The following is a 27,839-nucleotide window of genomic DNA, read 5'->3' as shown; positions in this document are numbered from 1 at the left end:
CTCCCCCCTGCCCCCCCCACACGATGTATCGAGTGGTCACTTTCCCCTCCACACGAGGTATCGAGTGGTCACTCCCCCCTGCCCCCCCCCAACACGGTATCGAGTGGTCACTTCCCCCCCCCTCCCCCACACGGTATCGAGTGGTCACTCCCCCCCCTCCCCCACACGGTATCGAGTGGTCACTCCCCCCACCCTCCCCCACACGGTATCAAGTGGTCACTCCCCCCCCTCCCCCACACGGTATCAAGTGGTCACTCCCCCCACCCTCCCCCACACGGTATCGAGTGGTCACTCCCCCCCCTCCCCCACACGGTATCAAGTGGTCACTCCCCCCACCCCTCCCCCACACGGTATCGAGTGGTCACTCCCCCCCCCTCCCCCACACGGTATCAAGTGGTCACTCCCCCCACCCTCCCCCCCACGGTATCGAGTGGTCACTCCCCCTGCCCCCCCCCACACGGTATCGAGTGGTCACTCCCCCCCCTCCCCCACACGGTATCAAGTGGTCACTCCCCCCACCCTCCCCCCCACGGTATCAAGTGGTCACTCCCCCCACCCTCCCCCCCACGGTATCAAGTGGTCACTCCCCCCACCCTCCCCCACACGGTATCGAGTGGTCACTCCCCCCCCCTCCCCCACACGGTATCAAGTGGTCACTCCCCCACCCTCCCCCCACGGTATCGAGTGGTCACTCCCCCCCCCCCCCCACATGTATCGAGTGGTCACTCCCCCCTCCCCACACTGTATCGAGTGGTCACTCCCCCTCCCCCACACGGTATCGAGTGGTCACTCCCCCCACACTGTATCGAGTGGTCACACTCCCCTCCCCCCTCCCCCCCTCCCTTCTCGGTATCGAGTGGTTCCTCCCTCTATCGGGTGGTCACTCCCCCCTCCCCCACACGGTATCGAGTGGTCACACTCCCCCCTCCCCCACACCGTATCGAGTGGTCACTCCCCCCCTCCCCCACACGGTATCAAGTGGTCACTCCCCCCTCCCCCACACGGTATCGAGTGGTCACTCCCCCACCCTCCCCCCACACGGTATCGAGTGGTCACTCCCCCTCCCCCACACGGTATCGAGTGGTCACTCCCCCTCCCCCACACAGTATCGAGTGGTCACTCCCCCCTCCCCCACACGGTATTGAGTGGTCACTCCCCCCTCCCCCACACGGTATCGAGTGGTCACTCCCCCCCCCTCCCCACACGGTATCGAGTGGTCACTCCCCCCACCCTCCCCCACACGGTATAGAGTGGTCACTCCCCCCCCCTCCCCACACGGTATCGAGTGGTCACTCCCCCCCCCCTCCCCCACACGGTATCGAGTGGTCACTCCCCCCACCCTCCTCCACACGGTATCGAGTGGTCACTCCCCCCTCCCCCACACGGTATCGAGTGGTCACTCCCCCCCTCCCCCACACTGTATCGAGTGGTTACTCCCCCCTCCCCCACATGGTATAGAGTGGTCACTCCCCCCTCCCCCACACTGTATCGAGTGGTTACTCCCCCCTCCCCCACACGGTATCGAGTGGTCACTCCCCCCCTCCCCCACACTGTATCGAGTGGTTACTCCCCCCTCCCCCACATGGTATAGAGTGGTCACTCCCCCCTCCCCCACACTGTATCGAGTGGTCACACTCCCCCTCCCCCACACCGGTATCGAGTGGTCACACTCCCCTCCCCCCCTCCCCCCCACACCCCTCCCCCCTCCCCCCACACGGTATTGAGTGGTCACACTCCCCCCTCCCCCACACGGTATAGAGTGGTCACTCCCTCCCCCCCACACGGTATAGAGTGGTCACTCCCCCCCTCGGTATTGAGTGGTCACTTCCCCCCTCCCCGGTATCGAGCGGACCCTCCCCCCTCCCCCACACACGGTATAGAGTGGTCACTCCCCCACATGGTATAGAGTGGTCACTCCCCCCCCTCGGTATAGAGTGGTCACTCCCCCCCCCTCGGTATAGAGTGGTCACACTCCCCTCTCCCCCCCCCCCCCCCACACAGTATAGAGTGGTCACTCCCCCCTCGGTATTGAATGGTCACGCCCCCCCTCGGTATTGAGTGGTCACTCCCCCCTCCCCGCCACACGGTATCGAGTGGTCACACTCCCCCCTCCCCCACACACGGTATTGAGTGGTCACTCCCCCCACACGGTATAGAGTGGTCACTCCCCCCACACGGTATAGAGTGGTCATACTCCCCTCTCCCCTCTCCCCTCCCCCCCCCCCACACGGTATAGAGTGGTCACAATCCCCTCCCCCCCCCCCACACGGTATAGAGTGGTCATACTCCCCTCTCCCCTTCCCCCCCCCACACGGTATAGAGTGGTCACTCCCCCCCTCGGTATTGAATGGTCACGCCCCCCCTCGGTATTGAGTGGTCACTCCCCCCTCCCCCCCCACACGGTATAGAGTGGTCACTCCCCCCCTCGGAGTAGAGTGGTCACTCCCCCCCTCGGTATTGAGTGGTCACTCCCCCCTCCCCCAACGGTATCGAGCGGACCCTCCACCCCTCGCCCTTACTTGGCCAGTGCACCCTCCGGGTCGGTCAGGTCGATGGTGGCGTCAGGCCCAAGCACCTTCTCCAGCTGCAGGGTGACCAGGTGCTGCTTCAGGGTGGCCACCTGGCTGGCCAGGGCAACGGGGGTCAGCTTCTCCTCCGCGCTCGACTCCTTCACCGCGTTCTGCCAAACAAACGCAACCGGGGCGGGTCGGTGAGTGAGATGGCGATCCAGTGACCTCTCCTCGCAAACTTGCTCAAAAACTTCCCCCGAGGAGGCACTCTCGGCCGGCCTCCCACCCTCCATAAACACGAGGTCATCCAAAACGCGGCTGCCCGCCCCCCACCACACCGTCATAACTCGCACCAAGCACCATTCTTCAACCCCATCCCCCACCGAGCTCGCTCATCTACCTGCATAGAATCAGACATTTACAGCACGGTCGGAGGCCATTTCGGCCCATCGTGTCCGCGCCGGCCGGCCAAGAGCTACCCAGCCTAATCCCACTTTCCAGCTCTGGGTCCGTAGCCCTGCAGGTTACAGCACTTCAAGTGCACATCCAAATGTGGTGAGGGTTTCTGCCTCTACCACCCTTTCAGGCCGTGAGTTCCATCCCAGACCCCCACCACCCTCTGGGTGAAGACATTTCCCCTCAAATCCCCTCTAAACCCCCCCCCCCCAATTACTTTCAATCTGTGCCCCCTGGTTGTTGACCCCTCTGCCAAGGGAAACAGGTCCTTCCTATCCACTCTATCCAGGCCCCTCATCATTTTATACACCTCAATCAGGTCTCCCCTCAGCCTCCTCTGTTCCAAAGAAAACAGACCCAGCCTATCCAATCTTTCCTCATCGCTAAAATTCTCCAGTCCCAGGCAACATCCTGGTAAATCTCCTCTGTACCCTCTCCAGTGCAACATCCTGGTAAATCTCCTCTGCACCCTCTCCAGTGCAACATCCTGGTAAATCTCCTCTGCACCCTCTCCAGTGCAACATCCTGGTAAATCTCCTCTGCACCCTCTCCAGTGCAACATCCTGTTAAATCTCCTCTGTACCCTCTCCAGTGCAACATCCTGGCAAATCTCCTCTGTACCCTCTCCAGTGCAACATCCTGGTAAATCTCCTCTGCACCCTCTCCAGTGCAACATCCTGGTAAATCTCCTCTGTACCCTCTCCAGTGCAACATCCTGGTAAATCTCCTCTGTACCCTCTCCAGTGCAATCACATCCTTCCTGTAATGTGGTGACCAGAACTGCACGCAGTACTCCAGCTGTGGCCTAACCAGTGTTTTATACAGTTCAAGCATAACCTCCCTGCTCTTGTATTCCATTCCTCGGCCAATAAAGGCAAGTATTCCGTATGCCTTCTTAACCACCTTATCCACCTGGCCTGCTACCTTCAGGGATCTGCATTACCCCTCTCTTTTGTGAAAATAGACGCAAAGTATTCATTAAGAACCATACCCATGTCTTCCGCCTCCACACACACATTACCTTTCTGGTCTCTAATAGGCCCTACTCTTTATTTAGTTACCCTCTTGCTCTTAATGTATTTTATAAAACATCTTTGGGTTTTCCTCGATTTTCCTTTTTAATTTCACCCCTGCACATTGTTAAGCAACGTCTCAATTTTAAAATTCTCATCCTTTTCAACTTGCTCCATGGCCGCCTCCTCTCTCTCCTCCCTATCTCTGTAACCTCCTCCAGCCCTACAACCCTCCGAGATCTCTCTGTAACCACCTCCTCCCTATCTCTGTAACCTCCTCCAGCCCTACAACCCTCCGAGATCTCTCTGTAACCACCTCCTCTCTCCTCACTATCTCTGTAACCTCCTCCAGCCCTACAACCCTCCGAGATCTCTCTGTAACCACCTCCTCCCTCTCCTCCCTATCTCTGTAACCTCCTACAACCCTCAGAGATCTCTCTGCTCCTCCAATTCTGGCCTCTTGACCATCCCCAATTTTAATTGCTCCACCACTGGCAACTGTGCCTTCAATTGCCAGGGCCCCAAGCTCTCCCTCCGCCTCGCTCTCCTCCTCTAAGACACTCCTTAAAACCTAACTCTACATGGCTATGGACCGAGAGCTGGAAAGTGGGATTAGGCTGGATGGCTTTGTCGGCCGGCACGGACTGAATGGCCTCTTTCCGTGCTGTAAATTCCTATGATTAAAACCTACCTCTTTGACCCAAGCTTTTGGTCACCTGTCCTAATATCTCCTTATATGGCTCAGCGTCAAATTCTGTTTGATTTATGCCCCCGTGAGGCGCTTTGGGACATTTTACTGCATCAAAGGCGCTGTATTAATGCATAAACACCGGCATGGACCTGTTGGGCCAAATGTACCTTGCAACACACTGCAGCAAGGCTACGCGGGGTCTGGGGGCGCGGGAGGGAGGGAGGGAGGGAGAGAGGGAACAAGTCCTGAACAGTAGCACAAGCTTGGATGACGCCAGCTGCCTCGTGATTGTGGGATCCATCAGCTCACCGACAGTACACAGCGTCGAAAACAAAATCCAATTATACTTCTGTTTGTAAATGAACACCCCCCCCCACCACCACACCCAGAGACTGTATGTAAACAGAAACGATGCTGTGTTCTGCTATCATGCTGCAATTTCTGCAAGCAGCGTTTTTTTTCACACATGCCATAAACTGCCTTTCCTTTGTTTCGCCTTATCGTCCTCGGCCACAGCTGGCTGGCTGACAGAAGATTCATGCACCACTCATTGCTGTGGGTAATGGCACGGAATACTGATGGTGGCGTCTGGGAGGTTGGGGACTGCGAGAGAGAAAGAGCGAGAGAGAAAGAGCGAAAGAAATGGATTTATATAGCGCCTTTTACGACCACCGGACGTCTCAAAAGCGCTTTACAGCCAATGAAGTACTTTGGGAGTGTAGTCACTGTTGCAATGTGGGAAACACCAATTTGTGCACAGCAAGCTCCCACACACAACGATGTGATAATGACCCAGATCGTCTGTTTTTTTGTTATGTTGATTGAGGGATAAATATTGGCCCCAGGACACCGGGGAGAACTCTCCCTGCTCTTCTTCCAAATAGTGCCCTGGGATCTTTTACGTCTCATCCGAAGGGAGGAGGAGAGCCTGTTGCAGCACTACCCTCACACGTTATTCTATCCTCCTCGTCGCTCCCTGGATGTGTGGGGGGGGGGGGGGCAAGGCGACAGGGAAGGGAAACATTCCAGGAGCATCGAATGGAAAAGACAAACTGGAATACCACCAATCTTCTCTAAGATGTGCAATCGGCTTTCAGCTTTTAAATTTAAAAAAAAAGCTCATGCAAAGTGCGGCAGTACAGCGGGACCTGGGGGTCTTTGTGCATGAAACACAAAAGGTTAGTATGCAGGTACAGCAAGTGATCAGGAAGGCCAATGGTATCTTGGCCTTTATTGCAAAGGGGATGGAGTATAAAAGCAGGGAAGTCTTGCTCCAGTTATACAGGGTATTGGTGAGGCCACACCTGGAGTACTGCGTGCAGTTTTGGTCGCCGTATTCAAGGAAGGATACACTTGCTTTGGAGACAGTTCAGAGAAGGTTCACTCGGTTGATTCCGGAGATGAGGGGGTTGACTTATGAGGAAAGGTTGAGTAGGTTGGGCCTCTACTCATTGGAGTTTAGAAGAATGAGAGGTGATCTTATTGAAACGTATAAGATTATGAGGGGGGCTCGACAAGGTGGATGCAGAGAGGATGTTTCCACTGATGGGGGAGACTAGAACTAGGGGGCATGGTCTTAGAATAAGGGGCCGCCCATTTAAAACTGATATGAGGAGGAATTTCTTCTCTCAGAGGGTTGTAAATCTGTGGAATTCTCTGCCCCAGAGAGCTGTGGAGGCTGGGACATTGAATATATTTAAGGTGGAGATAGACAGATTTTTGAGCGATAAGGAAGTGAAGGGTTATGGGGAGCGGGCGGGGAAGTGGAGCTGAGTCCATGATTGGATCAGCCATGATCGTATTAAATGGCGGAGCAGGCTCAAGGGGCCGAATGGCCGACTCCTGCTCCTGTTTCTTATGTTTTACGCGCAGTATTTTGAATGGTCTCAAAAAAAGTACCAAGGAACATTGAATACCACTGCAAGCTAAACCGAGACGGTGCAGTAAGGGCTCCGGAGCAGAGGAGAGAGCGGCAAATCCAAGAGCCGACTGTCTCGGAATTCCACGAAGACCGAACAAGACACGCAATGGACTCTGGAGGGGAGGGGAGGCACAAACCCTGGAACCACGCAGGGAGGAGTTGGATGGAAAGGGGAAGAAATGAGCTAGGAACAGCTGAATACCATTGAGAGAAAGTCATTGCGTTGCGATGAACATTGCTCTTTTCTCTCACTAACGCCCGATACAACAGCAGTAACAGCTTGCATTTATACAGTGCGCGTAAATGTAGTAAAACGTCCCAAGCCGCTTCACAGGGGCGGTTATCAGACACACTTTGACACCGAGCCGCATAAGGAGATATTAGGGACAGGCGAGCAAAGGCTGGGTCAGAGAGGTCGGTTTAAGGAGCGTCTTGAAGGAGGAGAGAGAGGCGGAGAGGTTTAGAGAGGGAGTTCCAGAGCTTGGGGCCCAGGCAACAGAAGGCACGGCCACCGATGGTGGAGCGATTATAATCAGGGATGGTCAGGAGGGCAGAATTAGAGGAGTGCAGAGATCTCGGGGGGTTGTGGGGCTGGAGGGGGTTACAGAGATAGGGAGGGGTGTAGGGGCTGGAGGAGGTTAGAGATAGGGAGGGTGTAGGGACTGGAGGAGGTTACAGAGATAGGGAAGGGTGTAGGGGCTGGAGGGGTTTCAGAGTTAGGGAGGGGTGTAGGGACTGGAGGAGGTTACAGAGATAGGGAGGGGTGTAGGGACTGGAGGGGGTTACAGAGATAGGGAGGGGTGTAGGGGCTGGAGGAGGTTACAGAGATAGGGAGGGTGTAGGGACTGGAGGGGGTTACAGAGATAGGGAGGGGTGTAGGGGCTGGAGGAGGTTACAGAGATAGGGAGGGTGTTGGGACTGGAGGGGGTTACAGAAATAGGGAAGGGTGTAGGGGGCTGGAGGAGGTTACAGAGATAGGGAGGGGTGTAGGGGCTGGAGGAGGTTACAGAGATAGGGAGGGTGTTGGGACTGGAGGAGGTTACAGAGATAGGGAGGGGTGTAGGGGCTGGAGGGGGTTACAGAGATAGGGAGGGTGTTGGGACTGGAGGAGGTTACAGAGATAGGGAGGGGTGTAGGGGCTGGAGGGGGTTACAGAGATAGGGAAGGGTGTAGGGGGCTGGGGGAGGCTACAGAGATAGGGAGGGGTGTGTTCTGCAGCACAGGCGCACACAGCGCCACAACAGCGGGAAGGGAGTCTCACCTTAATGTGCTCCACCTCCTCGGAGAGTTCCTTCATCTCGTGGAGCAGGCGCTGATACTTCTGCTGCGGACTCTCCTTCATGCCGCATCCTTCGCCGAGCTGTGGGGGAACAAAAAGTGACCAGTGTTACGCACAACGCATCACCGTCTGCTGCACAGGGAGGTCCCCTCCCTGCTCTAACCCAACACTGGAGGGGGGGGGGGGGGGGGGGGAGGAGAGCGAGACCGACTGCCCCTTAAACACCAATCACCTTACACGAGGGGGTTTGATGGAGTGCATCGGGAGAAACGGTTTCCTCTGGCGAGAGGGTTGGTAACCAGAGGACACAGATGGAAAGACTTGCCTTTATATAGCGCCTTTCTGCACCACCAGACGTCTCAAAGCGCTTTACAGCCAATGAAGTACTTTTGCCCCCTCAGGTGGACGTAAAAGATCCCATGGCCACTATTTTGAAGAAGAGCAGGGGGAGTTCTCCCCGGTGTCCTGGGGCCAATATTTATCCCTCAATCAACATCACTAAAACAGATGATCTGGGTCATTATCACATCGCTGTCTGTGGGAGCTTGCTGTGCGTAAATTGGCTGCCGCGTTTTCCACCACCACCATTATAGGCGATAAGAGGCATGCGTTCACAGGTGAGAAACACGGAAAATAGGTGCAGAAGCAGGCCATTCGGCCCTTCGAGCCTGCACCACCAATTCAATATGATCATGGCTGATCATGCAACTTCAGTACCCCATTCCTGCTTTTCAATGAAGGAGCTAATATTCCAGATCCCGAACTACATCCTGAAGGGTGGAAGATGCCTGTGGGTGGATTGTTTTAACGTGGGGTGACCGTTGCATAGAAACGTTTAAAATTCTGACGGGTTTGGACAGGTTGGATGCAGTAAGAATGTTCCCAATGTTGGGGAAGTCCAGAACCAGGGGTCACAGTCTAAGGATAAGGGGTAAGCCATTTAGGACCGAGATAAGGAGAAACTTCTTCACCCAGAGAGTGGTGAACCTGTGGAATTCTCTACCACAGAAAGTAGTTGAGGCCAATTCACTAAATATATTCAAAAGGGAGTTAGATGAAGTCCTTACTACTCGGGGGATCAAGGGGTATGGCGAGAAAGCAGGAAGTGGGTACTGAAGTTTCATGTTCAGCCATGAACTCATTGATTGGCGGTGCATGCTAGAAGGGCTGAATGGCCTGCTCCTGCACCTGTTTTCTATGTTTCTGTGTCTCGGTCCGGGGGCAAGGGTTAACCAGGACGACTGGAGACCTGCTCTGCTGCACGGACCTAATTTTGGATTGGAAGCAATGAGGGGCTGGCAGCCAATATATACATAGCAGCGAGCACCAGTAATGGGTGAGCGGGACATGGTGCAGGTTAGGACACGGGCTCAGAGCTTTGGACGGGCTGAAGTTTGTGGCGAATGGGAGGCTGGTGAGGAGAACAACGGAGGAGACAAAAGCATGTATAATGGCTTCAGCAACATGCGGACTGAGGGAGCGGCCGAGATGGGTGATGATGTGGGCAGCCTTTGTGATGGGAGTGGATATTGAGTCAGGATCAAATCGGACGCCAATGTCGAGAACCGCCTGTTTCAACCTGAGACAATGGCCAGGGAGGGAGATGGAACCATTGGTGAGGGAATGGATTTGTGGGTTGGGGCAAATATGATGGCTTGGCTTTAATCTTCCCACATTACAACAGTGACCACACTCCAGAAGTACTTCATTGGCTGTAAAGCGCTGTGGGACGTCCGGTGGTCGTGAAAGGTGCTATATCAATGCAAGTCTTTATTGGTTTGATCTGAAACCCGTCGATTTGAGGAACGGCACAGGGTGGTGAAAAGGCTCAGCGTTGATCCCCAAGCCCTGTGCAGAGGAGGGGCAACTGCAGGAAGGGCTCCAGTCCGGGGGGTGGGGCGGGGGTGTTACAACGGTAGCATTGAGACCATGGGCTCAAATCCCTGGTAAATCATAAGCGGCACTGGTGCGGGAAAAACACGGGGGGAGGGAGAGAGAGAGAGAAAGAGAGAGAGAGAGAGAGAGAGAGAGAGAGAATGCAGCATTGCTATCCAGGGGCGTCGCTGGGACAGTGCTGAGGTACCTTGACTCCACATCCAATCCCCACTTAATGTGGGATCAGGTTGGGATGTTAATTGAGACTGATCGATTCAGACTAGATAGTCCGGGGGTGGTGTGTGGAGTCACTCAGGGTGCAGACCCACATCCCCAGCAGCAACACTGGGACTGCCCCCTGCACGGGTAACGATAAGTAGACGGCTAGTTCCCCATCGCCGGTGTAAATATATTTCACTGGATAGGAAGGAGCCTGTACCGCAAGCTCCCGCTCAAATCTGCCAGCGTTTCTCGGGCAACCACAAGGCAACGAACCAGCAGAGTCAAAACGTCAACATTGACGTCATTAGTTACACTGTGCACTCACAATCTCATAATCTCCAGACTCGTAGCCAGTCTTTCTCGCCTTGCTGATCCGATCGGAGAAATCTGGGGGAATGTAAAAGGATTAATGTTTGATGAAGGTGCTCTGCATTATTCATGATTCTATTATAAACTTGAATGGCGCACGGATCGTGTGTGTAAGCAGGCACGGCAGCAAAGGCAGGGCCCAGAGAGCAAGAGACACACAGATACACACACAACCCGAGACACACACCCAGAGAGAGAGCGAGAGAGCGAGAGACACACACACCCACCCCCCAGAGAGAGAGAGACACACACACCCCCCAGAGAGAGAGACACACACACACCCCCAGAGAGAGAGAGACACACACACACCCCCAGAGAGAGACACACACACACACACCCCCAGAGAGAGAGAGAGACACACACACCCACCCCCAGAGAGAGAGACACACACACACACCCCCAGAGAGACACACACACACCCACCCCCAGAGACACACACACACCCACCCCCAGAGACACACACACACCCACCCCCAGAGACACACACACACCCACCCCCAGAGACACACACACACCCCCCCAGAGAGAGAGACACACACACACACACACACCCCCAGAGACACACACACACACACCCCCAGAGACACACACACCCCCAGAGAGAGACACACACACACACACCCCCAGAGACACACACACCCCCAGAGAGAGACATACACACACACACCCCCAGAGACAGACACACACACACACACCCCCGGAGAGACAGACACACACACACACACCCCCGGAGAGACACACACACACACACACCCCCAGAGACACACACACCCCCAGAGACACACACACCCCCAGAGACACACACACCCCCAGAGACACACACACCCCCAGAGACACACACACCCCCAGAGACACACACACCCCCAGAGAGAGACACACACACACACCCCCCCAGAGAGAGACATACACACACACACCCCCGGAGACACAAACACCCCCAGAGACACACACACCCCCAGAGACACACACACCCCCAGAGACACACACACCCCCAGAGACACACACACCCCCAGAGACACACACACCCCCAGAGACACACACACCCCCAGAGACACACACACCCCCAGAGACACACACACCCCCAGAGACACACACACCCCCAGAGACACACACACCCCCAGAGAGAGACACACACACACACCCCCCCAGAGAGAGACACACACACACACACCCCCAGAGAGAGACACACACACACACCCCCCCAGAGAGAGACATAGACACACACACCCCCAGAGACACACACACCCCCAGAGAGAGACACACACACACACACCCCCAGAGACACACACACCCCCAGAGACACACACACCCCCAGAGACACACACACCCCCAGAGACACACACACCCCCAGAGACACACACACCCCCAGAGACACACACACCCCCAGAGACACACACACCCCCAGAGACACACACACCCCCAGAGACACACACACCCCCAGAGACACACACACCCCCAGAGACACACACACCCCCAGAGACACACACACCCCCAGAGACACACACACCCCCAGAGACACACACACCCCCAGAGACACACACACCCCCAGAGACACACACACCCCCAGAGACACACACACCCCCAGAGACACACACACCCCCAGAGACACACACACCCCCAGAGACACACACACCCCCAGAGACACACACACCCCCAGAGACACACACACCCCCAGAGACACACACACCCCCAGAGACACACACACCCCCAGAGACACACACACCCCCAGAGACACACACACCCCCAGAGACACACACACCCCCAGAGACACACACACCCCCAGAGACACACACACCCCCAGAGACACACACACCCCCAGAGACACACACACCCCCAGAGACACACACACCCCCAGAGACACACACACCCCCAGAGACACACACACCCCCAGAGACACACACACCCCCAGAGACACACACACCCCCAGAGACACACACACCCCCAGAGACACACACACCCCCAGAGACACACACACCCCCAGAGACACACACACCCCCAGAGACACACACACCCCCAGAGACACACACACCCCCAGAGACACACACACCCCCAGAGACACACACACCCCCAGAGACACACACACCCCCAGAGACACACACACCCCCAGAGACACACACACCCCCAGAGACACACACACCCCCAGAGACACACACACCCCCAGAGACACACACACCCCCAGAGACACACACACCCCCAGAGACACACACACCCCCAGAGACACACACACCCCCAGAGACACACACACCCCCAGAGACACACACACCCCCAGAGACACACACACCCCCAGAGACACACACACCCCCAGAGACACACACACCCCCAGAGACACACACACCCCCAGAGACACACACACCCCCAGAGACACACACACCCCCAGAGACACACACACCCCCAGAGACACACACACCCCCAGAGACACACACACCCCCAGAGACACACACACCCCCAGAGACACACACACCCCCAGAGACACACACACCCCCAGAGACACACACACCCCCAGAGACACACACACCCCCAGAGACACACACACCCCCAGAGACACACACACCCCCAGAGACACACACACCCCCAGAGACACACACACCCCCAGAGACACACACACCCCCAGAGACACACACACCCCCAGAGACACACACACCCCCAGAGACACACACACCCCCAGAGACACACACACCCCCAGAGACACACACACCCCCAGAGACACACACACCCCCAGAGACACACACACCCCCAGAGACACACACACCCCCAGAGACACACACACCCCCAGAGACACACACACCCCCAGAGACACACACACCCCCAGAGACACACACACCCCCAGAGACACACACACCCCCAGAGACACACACACCCCCAGAGACACACACACCCCCAGAGACACACACACCCCCAGAGACACACACACCCCCAGAGACACACACACCCCCAGAGACACACACACCCCCAGAGACACACACACCCCCAGAGACACACACACCCCCAGAGACACACACACCCCCAGAGACACACACACCCCCAGAGACACACACACCCCCAGAGACACACACACCCCCAGAGACACACACACCCCCAGAGACACACACACCCCCAGAGACACACACACCCCCAGAGACACACACACCCCCAGAGACACACACACCCCCAGAGACACACACACCCCCAGAGACACACACACCCCCAGAGACACACACACCCCCAGAGACACACACACCCCCAGAGACACACACACCCCCAGAGACACACACACCCCCAGAGACACACACACCCCCAGAGACACACACACCCCCAGAGACACACACACCCCCAGAGACACACACACCCCCAGAGACACACACACCCCCAGAGACACACACACCCCCAGAGACACACACACCCCCAGAGACACACACACCCCCAGAGACACACACACCCCCAGAGACACACACACCCCCAGAGACACACACACCCCCAGAGACACACACACCCCCAGAGACACACACACCCCCAGAGACACACACACCCCCAGAGACACACACACCCCCAGAGACACACACACCCCCAGAGACACACACACCCCCAGAGACACACACACCCCCAGAGAGAGACACACACCCCCAGAGAGAGACACACACACACACACCCACCCCCAGAGACACACACACACACACCCCCCCCCCAGAGAGACACACACACACCCCCAGAGACACACACACACACCCCCCCAGAGACACACACACACACACCCCCCCCCCAGAGACACACACACACCCCCCCCCAGAGACACACACACACACACCCCCCCAGAGACACACACACACACACCCCCCCAGAGACACACACACACACACCCCCCCAGAGACACACACACACACACCCCCCCAGAGACACACACACACACACCCCCCCAGAGACACACACACACACACCCCCCCAGAGACACACACACACACACCCCCCCAGAGACACACACACACACACCCCCCCAGAGACACACACACACACACCCCCCCAGAGACACACACACACACACACCCCCAGAGACACACACACACACACCCCCCCAGAGACACACACACACACACACCCCCCAGAGACACACACACACACACACCCCCCAGAGACACACACACACACACACCCCCCAGAGAGACACACACACACACACACCCCGAGAGAGACACACACACACACACACACCCCGAGAGAGACACACACACACACACACACCCCCAGAGACACACACACACACACACACCCCCCCAGAGAGACACACACACACCCCGAGAGAGACACACACACACACACACCCCCACACACACACCCCCCCAGAGACACACACACACACACCCCCCCAGAGACACACACACACACACACCCCCCAGAGACACACACACACACACACCCCCAGAGACACACACACACACACACCCCCCCAGAGAGACACACACACACACACACAGAGCCTGAGAGGGAAGCAGAGAGCAAACCGGATTCAGCGAGCTGCCCAGTATCCATTCTTAGTGCCAGACTAAATCACATGGTCCAACAGAAGGGATCCTGGAAAAAGACAGGGGCGAGAAACGGTCCCTTCACCCATGGGGAGGGGGGGGGGGCGGGCTCATTGCTTCACTGCTTTGCAATTCAGCTGCCTTGCACCAAACAGGATTTAAACCCACCCCCACCCCACCCTCCTTACCTGGTGGATTACTACAAAATGGCAGCCAGCCTTCGAGTAATCATTAAATCAAACAGATGATCAGGTCATTATCACATTGCTGTGTGGGAGCTTGCTGTGCGTAAATTGGCTGCTGCGTTTCTGACATTACAACACTTCAAAAAAATGTTATTGTCTGCGAAGTGCCTTGGGTGAAAGCCACTGTTGACATGCAAGTTCTTTATCAGGACAGGTGACCAAAAAGCTTGGGTCAAAGATGTAGGCTTTAAGGAGCGCCTTAAAAAGGAGAGAGAGGCGGAGAGGTTTAGGGAGGGAGTTCCAGAGCTTGGGGTCCCAGGCAGCTGAAGGCACGGCCACCAATGGTGGAGAGATGGAAATCGGCGGGGCGCTCAAGAGACCAGAATTAGAGGAACGCAGAGATCTCGGAGGGTTGGAGGAGGTTACAGAGATAGGGAGGCCATGGAGGATGAGAATTTTGAAATCGAGGTGTTGCTGGGCCGAGAGCCAATGTAGGTCAGTGAGCACAGGGGGTGATAGGTGAGTGGGACTCGGTGCGAGTTAGGACACGGGGCAGCGAGCACAGGGGGTGATGGGTGAGCGGGACTGGGTGCGAGTTAGGACACGGGGTCAGTGAGCACAGGGGGTGATAGGTGAGTGGGACTGAGTGTGAGTTAGGACACGGGGTCAGTGAGCACAGGGGGTGATGGGTGAGTGGGACTGGGTGTGAGTTAGGACACGGGGTCAGTGAGCACAGGGGGTGATAGGTGAGTGGGACTGAGTGTGAGTTAGGACACGGGGTCAGTGAGCACAGGGGGTGATGGGTGAGCGGGACTGGGTGTGAGTTAGGACACGGGGGCAGTGAGCACAGGGGGTGATGGGTGAGTGGGACTCGGTGCGCGTTAGGACACGGGGCAGTGAGCACAGGGGGTGATGGGTGAGTGGGACTCGGTGAGAGTCAGGACACGGGGTCAGTGAGCACAGGGGGTGATGGGTGAGCGGGACTCGGTGTGAGTTAGGACACGGGTCAGCGAGCACAGGGGGTGATGGGTGAGTGGGACTCGGTGAGAGTTAGGACACGGGGTCAGTGAGCACAGGGGATGATGGGTGAACGGGATTCGGTGCGAGTTAGGACACGGGGGCAGACTCAGACACGCTGGTTCAGAGACCGTGGCAATCGCGCAGAACATTGAGCCATGTCCGACTGCGCAAACCAGACCGCGGTGGGTGGGGGGGGGGGTGCGAGGAGGAGCAGGAGGAATAGCCCTTACCGCACGGACACTTACCGACGTCTTTGGTGCTAACCCGCTTGTCCTTAAACTTGTCATAAGACGCGTTTGGATTCACAACAATGCGGTCCACACTGTCGCTGTTCAGCTCCTCCTGCAGAGACAGAACAGTCAGGTGAGAATTCTTTCACACCCCACCCACTCTCCTCTTCTCTGGTGCCCCCGCTCATCCCTTTCTCTCCTGAAATAGCTGACTCTTGCAGAGGTATATTACCACTTGGGCTGGCAGCCCCCCTCAGTGGCTATAGTTCACATGCGAGTATCAGCAGCTCAGTGCTAGCTGGCTGTTCGACAGAGTTACAAACGCACGAGATTGACATAATTCGGGAACTGCCAGCTGTTGAAGTCTCCCTCCCTCAGGCGCTCCCAGGTTGAGATTTAGCAAACACAGCAATAAAAGCTAGGACTTTCTTACACAGGAACAGGAGGCGGCCATTCAGCCCCTCGAGCCTGTTACATTAGGAACAGGAGGAGTCCATTCAGCCCCTCGAGCCTGTTACATTAGGAACAGGAGGAGGCCATTCAGCCCCTCGAGCCTGTTACATTAGGAACAGGAGGAGGCCATTCAGCCCCTCGAGCCTGTTACATTAGGAACAGGAGGAGGCCATTCAGCCCCTCGAGCCTGTTACATGAGGGTGGTCTCAGATTATGAAATGCAGGTTACACTATTGAGATATTTGATCCAATCCATGTTGGCCGATCCGGATACTATCGATGTCTCACATGAGCACGATATTTAAATTGCAGCAAGTCATGAAAGGAATATAAAGCAAAAGAAGTTTTAATTTGGTGGATTTATTTATTTATTTTTAAGTAATTAAAAAACCCCAGCATTTTGCAGAGTTGATGTAAAGGAAATGGTTGTCAGGTCCGTGCAGTCCAGCCAGAGTGGGACGGGGATCTCACACCGTCCTTCCATCATTTCGGGAGGTCAGAGGACCGAGCAGTACCATTTGACTCTCGGTACCATCACTGTATATTCAATTATATCCCCACCACACACACACACACACAGTGCTTTCTCTCACTCACACACAGTGCTTTCTCACTCAGTGCTTTCTCACTCACTCACTCAGTGCTTTCTCACTCAGTGCTTTCTCACTCAGTGCTTTCTCACTCAGTGCTTTCTCACTCAGTGCTTTCTCACTCAGTGCTTTCTCACTCAGTGCTTTCTCACTCAGTGCTTTCTCACTCAGTGCTTTCTCACTCAGTGCTTTCTCACTCAGTGCTTTCTCACTCAGTGCTTTCTCACTCAGTGCTTTCTCACTCAGTGCTTTCTCACTCAGTGCTTTCTCACTCAGTGCTTTCTCACTCAGTGCTTTCTCACTCAGTGCTTTCTCACTCAGTGCTTTCTCACTCAGTGCTTTCTCACTCAGTGCTTTCTCACTCAGTGCTTTCTCACTCAGTGCTTTCTCACTCAGTGCTTTCTCACACAGTGCTTTCTCACACAGTGCTTTCTCACACAGTGCTTTCTCACTCAGTGCTTTCTCACTCAGTGCTTTCTCACTCAGTGCTTTCTCACTCAGTGCTTTCTCACTCAGTGCTTTCTCACTCAGTGCTTTCTCACTCAGTGCTTTCTCACTCAGTGCTTTCTCACTCAGTGCTTTCTCACTCAGTGCTTTCTCACTCAGTGCTTTCTCACTCAGTGCTTTCTCACTCAGTGCTTTCTCACTCAGTGCTTTCTCACTCAGTGCTTTCTCACTCAGTGCTTTCTCACTCAGTGCTTTCTCACTCAGTGCTTTCTCACTCAGTGCTTTCTCACTCAGTGCTTTCTCACTCAGTGCTTTCTCACTCAGTGCTTTCTCACTCAGTGCTTTCTCACTCAGTGCTTTCTCACTCAGTGCTTTCTCACTCAGTGCTTTCTCACTCAGTGCTTTCTCACTCAGTGCTTTCTCACTCAGTGCTTTCTCACTCAGTGCTTTCTCACTCAGTGCTTTCTCACTCAGTGCTTTCTCACTCAGTGCTTTCTCACTCAGTGCTTTCTCACTCAGTGCTTTCTCACTCAGTGCTTTCTCACTCAGTGCTTTCTCACTCAGTGCTTTCTCACTCAGTGCTTTCTCACTCAGTGCTTTCTCACTCAGTGCTTTCTCACTCAGTGCTTTCTCACTCAGTGCTTTCTCACTCAGTGCTTTCTCACTCAGTGCTTTCTCACTCAGTGCTTTCTCACTCAGTGCTTTCTCACTCAGTGCTTTCTCACTCAGTGCTTTCTCACTCAGTGCTTTCTCACTCAGTGCTTTCTCACTCAGTGCTTTCTCACTCAGTGCTTTCTCACTCAGTGCTTTCTCACTCAGTGCTTTCTCACTCAGTGCTTTCTCACTCAGTGCTTTCTCACTCAGTGCTTTCTCACTCAGTGCTTTCTCACTCAGTGCTTTCTCACTCAGTGCTTTCTCACTCAGTGCTTTCTCACTCAGTGCTTTCTCACTCAGTGCTTTCTCACTCAGTGCTTTCTCACTCAGTGCTTTCTCACTCAGTGCTTTCTCACTCAGTGCTTTCTCACTCAGTGCTTTCTCACTCAGTGCTTTCTCACTCAGTGCTTTCTCACTCAGTGCTTTCTCACTCAGTGCTTTCTCACTCAGTGCTTTCTCACTCAGTGCTTTCTCACTCAGTGCTTTCTCACTCAGTGCTTTCTCACTCAGTGCTTTCTCACTCAGTGCTTTCTCACTCAGTGCTTTCTCACTCAGTGCTTTCTCACTCAGTGCTTTCTCACTCAGTGCTTTCTCACTCAGTGCTTTCTCACTCAGTGCTTTCTCACTCAGTGCTTTCTCACTCAGTGCTTTCTCACTCAGTGCTTTCTCACTCAGTGCTTTCTCACTCAGTGCTTTCTCACTCAGTGCTTTCTCACTCAGTGCTTTCTCACTCAGTGCTTTCTCACTCAGTGCTTTCTCACTCAGTGCTTTCTCACTCAGTGCTTTCTCACTCAGTGCTTTCTCACTCAGTGCTTTCTCACTCAGTGCTTTCTCACTCAGTGCTTTCTCACTCAGTGCTTTCTCACTCAGTGCTTTCTCACTCAGTGCTTTCTCACTCAGTGCTTTCTCACTCACACACTCAGTGCTTTCTCACTCACACACTCAGTGCTTTCTCACTCAGTGCTTTCTCACACACACACAGTGCTTTCTCACTCACACACACAGTGCTTTCTCACTCACACACACAGTGCTTTCTCACTCACACACAGTGCTTTCTCACTCACACACAGTGCTTTCTCACTCACACACAGTGCTTTCTCACTCACACACACAGTGCTTTCTCACTCACACACACAGTGCTTTCTCACTCACACACACAGTGCTTTCTCACTCACACACACAGTGCTTTCTCACTCACACACACAGTGCTTTCTCACTCACACACACAGTGCTTTCTCACTCACACACAGTGCTTTCTCACTCACACACAGTGCTTTCTCACTCACACACACAGTGCTTTCTCACTCACACACACAGTGCTTTCTCACTCACACACACAGTGCTTTCTCACTCACACACACAGTGCTTTCTCACTCACACACACAGTGCTTTCTCACTCATACACACAGTGCTTTCTCACACACACACAGTGCTTTCTCACACACACAGTGCTTTCTCACACACACAGTGCTTTCTCACTCACACACACAGTGCTTTCTCACTCACACACACAGTGCTTTCTCACTCACACACACAGTGCTTTCTCACTCACACACAGTGCTTTCTCACTCACACACACACAGTGCTTTCTCACTCACACACACACAGTGCTTTCTCACTCACACACACAGTGCTTTCTCACTCACACACACAGTGCTTTCTCACTCACACACACAGTGCTTTCTCACTCACACACACAGTGCTTTCTCACTCACACACACAGTGCTTTCTCACTCACACACACAGTGCTTTCTCACTCACACACACAGTGCTTTCTCACTCACACACACAGTGCTTTCTCACTCACACACACAGTGCTTTCTCACACACACACAGTGCTTTCTCACACACACACAGTGCTTTCTCACTCACACACACTGTGCTTTCTCACTCACACACACAGTGCTTTCTCACTCACACACAGTGCTTTCTCACTCACACACACAGTGCTTTCTCACTCACACACACAGTGCTTTCTCACTCACACACACAGTGCTTTCTCACACACACACAGTGCTTTCTCACACACACACACACAGTGCTTTCTCACTCACACACACAGTGCTTTCTCACTCACACACACAGTGCTTTCTCACTCACACACACAGTGCTTTCACACAATGCTTTCACTCACTCTCACTATCGGCGAGTGGTTTTGGAGTCGCGGCTGCTAAACTCTGCAGTCACAAGCAGAAATCAAATACATTTCAAAAAGTGCTTTTCTAAAAAAGAAAAATGGTCGTTTGTTAATATTTCATTAAACGCGCCCAGGCCAGAGAACAAGACATGCAATTTGAAATTAACGATGGGAAAAGGGACCTCGATTTCCACTGAAACGTGAATTTAACGCTCTCAATTCGACAGATTCAGCAGTTCCACACAATTAAGGAGCAAGGTGTTCGGATATTCATTGCACCTTGTCGCTCATGCAAATGGCCGGAGTAATTGATCTCAAACTATTATTCAGCGATTGCCATTATGTAATACCTACTTACCCTGTTATCAACTGGTAATAAATCTCACCATCGGTCGGTGTTTAATGTGTCAGGTTCTGGTTTCAGCACAGAACCTGCAAGCCCGCCTACCCTTTCACAGTTTATGCAGCTCTCTGTTTGGCTGTTCCAGTGGAGGCTGTACAGCACGGCCTTGTAAAGCGGTTTAGCCCACCTCTCTATTTAATAAGCTCTTGGTCCCTATTTCTAGCATCCAGTGTTGGCACCCAGTTTATTTAAGGTGCTGGTAGCATAGAATCAGAAAGTTACAGCACGGAAGGAGGCCATTTCGGCCCATCGTGTCCGTGCCAGTGATAGGGGCCTGGATAGAGTGAATAGGAAGGACCTGTTTCCCTTGGCAGAGGGGTCAACAACCAGGGGGCATAGATTGAAAGTAATTGGGGGGAGGTTTAGAGAGGATTTGAGGGGAAATGTCTTCACCCAGAGGGCGGTGGGGGTCTGGGGTGGAACTCACGGCCTGAAAGGGTGGTAGAGGCAGAAACCCTCACCACATTTGGATGTGCACTTGAACCTACAGGGCTACGGACCGAGACCTGGAAAGTGGGATTAGGCTGGGTAGCTCTTGGTCGGCCGGCACGGACACAATAGGCTGAAATGGCCTCCATCTGTGCGGTAAATTTCCGTGATTCACTGGATGGGGCGTGGGCGCGTGTTGCAGGCGGATCTGCGGGCGTGTGGCACGGTTACCGCCAATACCTCCCGCGCTGAGGAGGGGAAAACGCGATCGCCGTCGCGACCACCAGCGGCAGCCGCCTGCCACAGGCCCTCTCCCGAAACCCACTCGTGTTTGGTCGGGCAATCGAGCAATAGGCATAGTTGGGCCTTCCTCTGCGGGTCCTGCACAGCTCTGTGCGGAGAACTTCACACGCCCGTTAACGCCTCACCTAATAAGACCCGCCATTATTTCCACCTACTCTCGTAACCCCCCACAACTCCAGTACAGAAAGGGTTGGCGACTGCACCAGAGCCTCAGGGCGACAAGTGAGCACAGAGCACTTAAAGCATTGGCTGAGTCAGCATAAATCTTTCACAACTGAACAATTCCTGTCCAGGGACAGCAACCAGCCTTCAATTACTTGATGCACTCGCTCCCATTTTACGCGGAGTGTGTATTTCACTCGCTCCACGTGACCTGCCCGTGGCGAAGGCTGCACCAACCTCCTCCTGTGCCCCTTACATCGCTAACTGCAAGCTCCTGCATCTCCCAGCGTTTGTGTCACATCAAAATAGGAGCAGGAGTCGGCCATTCGGCCCCTCGAGCCTGCTCCGCCATTTAATACGACCATGGCCGATCCAATCATGGACTCAGCTCCACTTCCCCGCCCGCTCCCCATAACCCTTCACTCCCTTATCGCTCAAAAATCTGTCTATCTCCCGCCTTAAATATATTCAGTGTCCCAGCCTCCACAGCTCTCTGGGGCAGAGAATTCCACAGATTTACAACCCTCCGAGAGAAGAAATTCCTCCTCAGTTTTAAATGGGAGACCCCTTATTCTGAGACTAAGCCCCCTAGTTCTAGATTCCCCCACGAGGGGAAACATCCTCTCTGCATCTACCCTGTCCAGCCCCCTCAGAATCTTATACGTTTCAATAAGATCACCTCTCAGTCTTCTAAACTCCAATGAGTATAGGCCCAACCTGCTCAACCTTTCTTCACAAGACAACCCCCCTTCATCTCGGGAATCAGCCCAGCTCAGATGAGAGCCAGCCTCATAGAACTCGGCACATCCACGGAGGCAGGTTTTGAGCACTCTCCCTTGAAGTGACCGATCGATACCAGGCTCGTTCTTTGTGTTTGACACTTCATCCGGGGACTATCTCGCCTCCTTCAGACTTACCTACTGGTATTTCAAATTCAAGCAGGGCGTCACAACCACTACTTGTATCGACCTTCGCCCTGGTTCCGCGACATATTTATAAAAGGTGGGTGGCCTTTAGTGTACCCTTTTGGCCAGGTTAGGAACATAGGATCAGGCGGAGGCCACTTAGCCCCTCGCGCCTGTTCTGCCATTCAATGAGATCACGGCTGATCTGTGACCTAATTCCATCTACCCGCCTTGGTTACATAACCCTCAATACCCTTACACCAATAAATATCGATCTATCTCAGACTTCAAAGCTTCAATTTACCCCAGCATCCACAGCCTTTTGGGGAAGTGTGTTTCTGATCTCCACTACCCTTTGTGTGACAAAATGCTGCCTGACATCACCCCCGATTGGAAGATTGTGCCTCTTGTTCTGGACTTGCCCATCCCTCTCCCTCTCCACCTCTCCCACTCTCCCCCGCCCCCCTCCCCACAACCTCTCCCCCGCCCCCTCCCACTCCCCCCTCCCCTCCACTCCTCCCCCCACCCCCCCACTCCACTCCACTCCACCCCCCCCACCCACGAGCTGCCTGTGGATCACGGGTCAGACCGGCAAGGTTCAGGAATGCTGCGGGGGTTTGGGGGGGGGGGGGGGGGGCAGCAGGCTGTAGTGCCCTTGGCTCACGAGCCCACTACACACGTCTTCCCTTCAGGAACAGTTTTGCTAAAATACCACACACAGATTCTGATTTTCAGTTAAGATAGTCGGGTTCACCAGACGGTTAAACTTCTCCGCCACCAATTAGCTCAGAGTGGGCTTGACAAGGTGGATACAGAGAGGATGTTTCCACTGATGGGGGAGACTAGAACTAGGGGGCATGGTCTTAGAATAAGGGGCCGCCCATTTAAAACTGAGATGAGGAGGAATTTCTTCTCAGAGGGTTGTAAATCTGTGGAATTCTCTGCCCCAGAGAGCTGTGGAGGCTGGGTCAGTGAATATATTTAAGGTGGAGATAGACAGATGTTTGAGTGATAAGGGAGTGAAGGGTTATGGGGAGCGGGCGGGGAAGTGGAGCTGAGTCCATGATCGGATCAGCCATGGTCGTATTAAATGGCGGAGCAGGCTCGAGGGGCCGAATGGCCGACTCCTGCTCCTATTTCTTATGTAGCTGTTTATACATTCCAAATCACACCACAATTTATACACCGAAAGCACGCTAAATTTTACATGATCGATAACGGCAGATTGATTGGATCGGAGGTACACACACGCACAAATCAATTCTTTGCAAGCCTTCAACCCTTACTGGACTGGAGCACTGCCCAACTTTGGTGGTATAAGGAACAACTTTTAAGTTTTAGCACCCCCCCGCCCCCCCAACCCCATCGAATCACGCTGAAAAAAGCGCAGTGAACAAAACAGGAGGCCCTGCTGGATTGGGTGTTGAACAGGCACCTAGCGTCTGTATGCCGGGCCATGGTGACAGAAGCGGGGGGAAATTGAGAGATAGAATCATGCAGCACAGAATGAGGCCATCCGGCCTATCGTGCCTGCTCTCTGAAAGAGCAATCCAATTAGTCCCACTCTTTCTCCATAGCCTTACAATTTAAGTGACTGCGACTAGCAGGACATTCAAGGGCGTTCCTGACCTCGACGAGTGCCCTCTGCAGCAGTGGTCACTGGATGGGTGACGAGGAGCAGGAATCCCAGGGAGTATCAGATAGGCCGGGAGTCAGCGGCCTCTCCCTGTGGCGTTGGGTGCGTGCATGCAGACGCAATCTGTCTCCCGTCCCCGCCACAGAATATGCGAGCAACCCTCGCCACTCCAGGTGGGAAGGATGTCCACCTGGGTGGTGAGGTACTGAGGGAGGAGTCTGTGCGACGAGCCCAGTACATGGGTGGAGAGAAAAGGGAAGTCCCCAAACCACTGCAGCCCCGAAAGGTTTGACAGGCATTGCACTACAACACAGCGATTGGAATAGGTTCAAAGATCAAACTCCTTACCAGCTCCTTGCAATCCCAAAGAGAGTCAGAATGAAGCGAAAGGAGAAGAGGGGGCAGTGGGAACAAGGGGAGAGGGGGAGAGCGAGAGAGAGAGAGACACCGTGAGATATTAATGAGACAGTTACACACGAGCACAGCACAACATTAGTGTTTATACATACACCACGTACAAAGCTTCACAAGCCCATCACTACAAACCCCTACTGGAGTTTATTCATTAAACAGGTTAAAGCAGTGATCGATATAAATCTATAATTAAAGGGAGCATTAACCTGGCTCTACCTCGTACATCCGTGAAAATAGTCGTCAGGAAAAGGTCGGTGCATGCCATTTGGGACAGTGACGTCATTGTGTTTAGGTAACCTTTCTGGTAAAATTAAAATTAAATCATCGGGCAAAAACCAAATGGGTCATTTAGCCCCAACTGGTATTAAAATACATTTGGGCTTGGCCTGGAGAGATCCACACTGCAGGACTGGGCTCAGTATGGCACTCCATCGAACAGTGCAGGAGGGGAAGAGGGGCAGGGGGAGAGGAGGAAGAGGGGCAGGGGGAGAGGAGGAAGAGGGGCAGGGGGAGAGGAGGAAGAGGGGCAGGAAGAAACGGCAGGGAGCTAAATAAAGGATTCCATCCAAGAATTCACGCTGCAGCCCAGCAGCCGTTCCCGACACGAGTGCTTTTCGACTGTGGGAGTCCTCACCCAATCGTACTTCCTGGCTTGAGTCACCAGAGAGCAATCTGGAGCGGGAACCCTGGCCGATTCTCAACGTCCGAGCCCAGGGTGGCAGAGACAAAATATCTGCGCTGGCTAAAATCACAGAATTACAGCACAGGAGGATCCCATTGGGCCCATCGTTGCCCGTGCTGTGCCGGCTCTGTGACAGAGCGACCCAATCAGTCCCACTCCCCTCCCCTGCCCTTTCCCCCACAGCCCTGTGAATTTTTCCCCTTCCAGTATTTACCCAATTCCCGGTTTGAAAGTCACGATTGAATCTGTTCCCACCGCCCTTTCAGGCAGCGCGTTCCCGATCACAACAACTGGCTGCGTAAACACATTCTCCCCATCTCCCCCTCTGGTTCCATCGCCGATTATCGTCAATCTGTGTCCCTCTGGTTACCCCACCTTCCTGTCCCCGGGGAACAGTTTCTCCCCGATCTACTCCATCAAAACCCCTCCTGATTGTGAACCCCTCTATTAAATCTCCCCCTTAACCTTCTCTGCTCCAAGGAGAACAACCCCAGCTTCTCCAGTCTCCCCACGTCACTGAAGTCCCTCATCCCCCCGGGACCATTCTGGTCAATCTCCCTCTGCACCCTCTCTGAACCAGCAAACCAGGAGCAAACCCAGGGTGACGGGACGGGACGGGACGATGACAACGCAGGGCACTGCTGGACAGTATGGGACTCAGTATCGCGGTACCTTTACAGAAAATCTAGCCATATAGACCAGGCTGCTATGTCGTGCATCAGTGGGGAGGGCAGGGCTGTCAGGGGCGGAGATGGAGGGAGGAGAGTGCAGGGAGTGAGGGAGTGAGGGAGTGGAGGGAGTGAGAGGCTGGAAGATTAATAGATTTTGCAAAGCAAAAAAAAAAATTGACTGTTTCAGCCATAAAATATTGCTGGCTATTAAAAAGGCATGGAACCTTCACTATGGCACAATTCAACCCCCAAAGGCATCTGTTCAAGGTTAGATTGCTGTAATTTATTTCAACACCTGCGTTCGTGTTTTTGCTGAATGGAGAGAGATTTTTTTTGAAAAAGGCCCTTCATTAAGGCACAGCTCTAATGAGATTGGGACCGTGAAATGGTTTTGACGGGAATCTACACAGGCACACAGCCCCAGGAGTACCGGGGATGGAAAAATATAATCTAAACAAAACACACGAGGTAGATTAATTAAACATGAGATTCCGTGACAATCAGCCCAGCTCTCGATTTTAAAATCCAGCAACTCCCTCTTCATCTCCCCCCTTGCGTCACCCCTCCCTCGCCCCAGAAACTCACTTGCAGGGGTCACACAATTGCTGGGCTGTGGTTCCCTTGGCACCGATTAAGCTGCGATACACCCATGTGGCCACTCTTCACTTGAGAGCCTGGACACCAAATGTCCACACGCTACTCCGTGTCACCCATGGCTCAGTGGGCAGCTCTCTTGCTTCGGAGTCAGAAGGTTGTGGGTTCGAGCCCCACTCTGGGAACTTGAGCACATAATCCCGTGCAGTACTATCGGAAGGCCGCGCTGTCGGAGGGGCAGTACAGAGGGAGGGATCAGGCCTACCGGATGTGGTGTCTTTCAGGTGGGACGTTAAACCGAGGCCCCGTCTGCCCCCTCAGGTGCACATAAAAGATCCCATGGCCACTATTTCAAAAGAAGAGCAGGGGAGTATTCAACTAACACCTAAAAGCAGATTATATGGTCATTCTCTTTAGTCAAGGTTTGTCGAATTTTGTTGTGCACAAATTGTCTGCCACGTTTCCTACATTACAACAAGTGACTACACCTCAAATAGAACTGTAACATAGTCTGTAACACTCAATGGGACGTCCAGAGGTGGTGAAATGCACTGAGCAAGTGCAGTCCAGGAGAACAGCAGGACCTCACTGCAACATGCTGCTCGGGAGACACCCGCCAGGCACATATCAAGGCCGTGTGACGACAGGGGTCAGACACCAGCGGTCCAGTCGGGAGGTGGCTGCGCAGCAGGGCGTGTAAACGCAGGAGGTGGTCAGCTGAGAGAGGGGAAAACCCCGAGAGCCAAGAGACACGTCAATGGCGAGAGTCGATCCGACACGAGGCTCTGAAGCATCGGATCAGAGGGAGCGTGCCGTGCTCGACTAGCACAAGCAAGCACGGTCCCGCATCATTCACGGCACCTCCACTTCTGTTCAATTTACTCCCCGTCAGCCTTCAGCTCCGAGAAGGGCGTGACACCTCTTTGTTCCTCCTCCTCCACCAATCTGTCCCCCCTCCAGTGGGGCTGGTAGGATAGCCAAGCAGAAGCAGGTGGGGCCTGGCTGAACTTCCCTCCTTAACTGAGGGGCTCTGAACCCATTTTATAAGAACACAAGAAATAGGAGCAGGAGTCGGCCATTTGGCCCCTCACGATC

At 54.2% G+C, this 27,839-nt stretch overlaps 1 protein-coding gene across 1 annotated transcript in view; it reads right to left on the bottom strand.

Annotated features, from left to right (window-relative positions):
- LOC139241111 (dynactin subunit 2-A-like) overlaps nucleotides 1-27,839 on the bottom strand; it is a 93,131-nt gene that overhangs the window by 13,459 nt on the left and 51,833 nt on the right. The window contains exons 3-6 of the mRNA XM_070869803.1: nucleotides 16,280-16,376; nucleotides 10,293-10,354; nucleotides 7,853-7,951; nucleotides 2,520-2,680 (exon numbers count right to left, since the gene is read on the bottom strand). Of these exons, the coding sequence (XP_070725904.1) occupies nucleotides 2,520-2,680; nucleotides 7,853-7,951; nucleotides 10,293-10,354; nucleotides 16,280-16,376 (419 nt within the window). The remainder of the gene's footprint in view (nucleotides 1-2,519; nucleotides 2,681-7,852; nucleotides 7,952-10,292; nucleotides 10,355-16,279; nucleotides 16,377-27,839) is intronic.

Source organism: Pristiophorus japonicus, chromosome Y (genome assembly GCF_044704955.1).
Source record: "Pristiophorus japonicus isolate sPriJap1 chromosome Y, sPriJap1.hap1, whole genome shotgun sequence".
Taxonomy (NCBI): Eukaryota; Metazoa; Chordata; class Chondrichthyes; family Pristiophoridae; genus Pristiophorus; species Pristiophorus japonicus.
The sequence above is the reverse complement of the archived record's forward strand: the minus strand, read 5'-3'. Positions and strand labels throughout refer to the sequence as shown.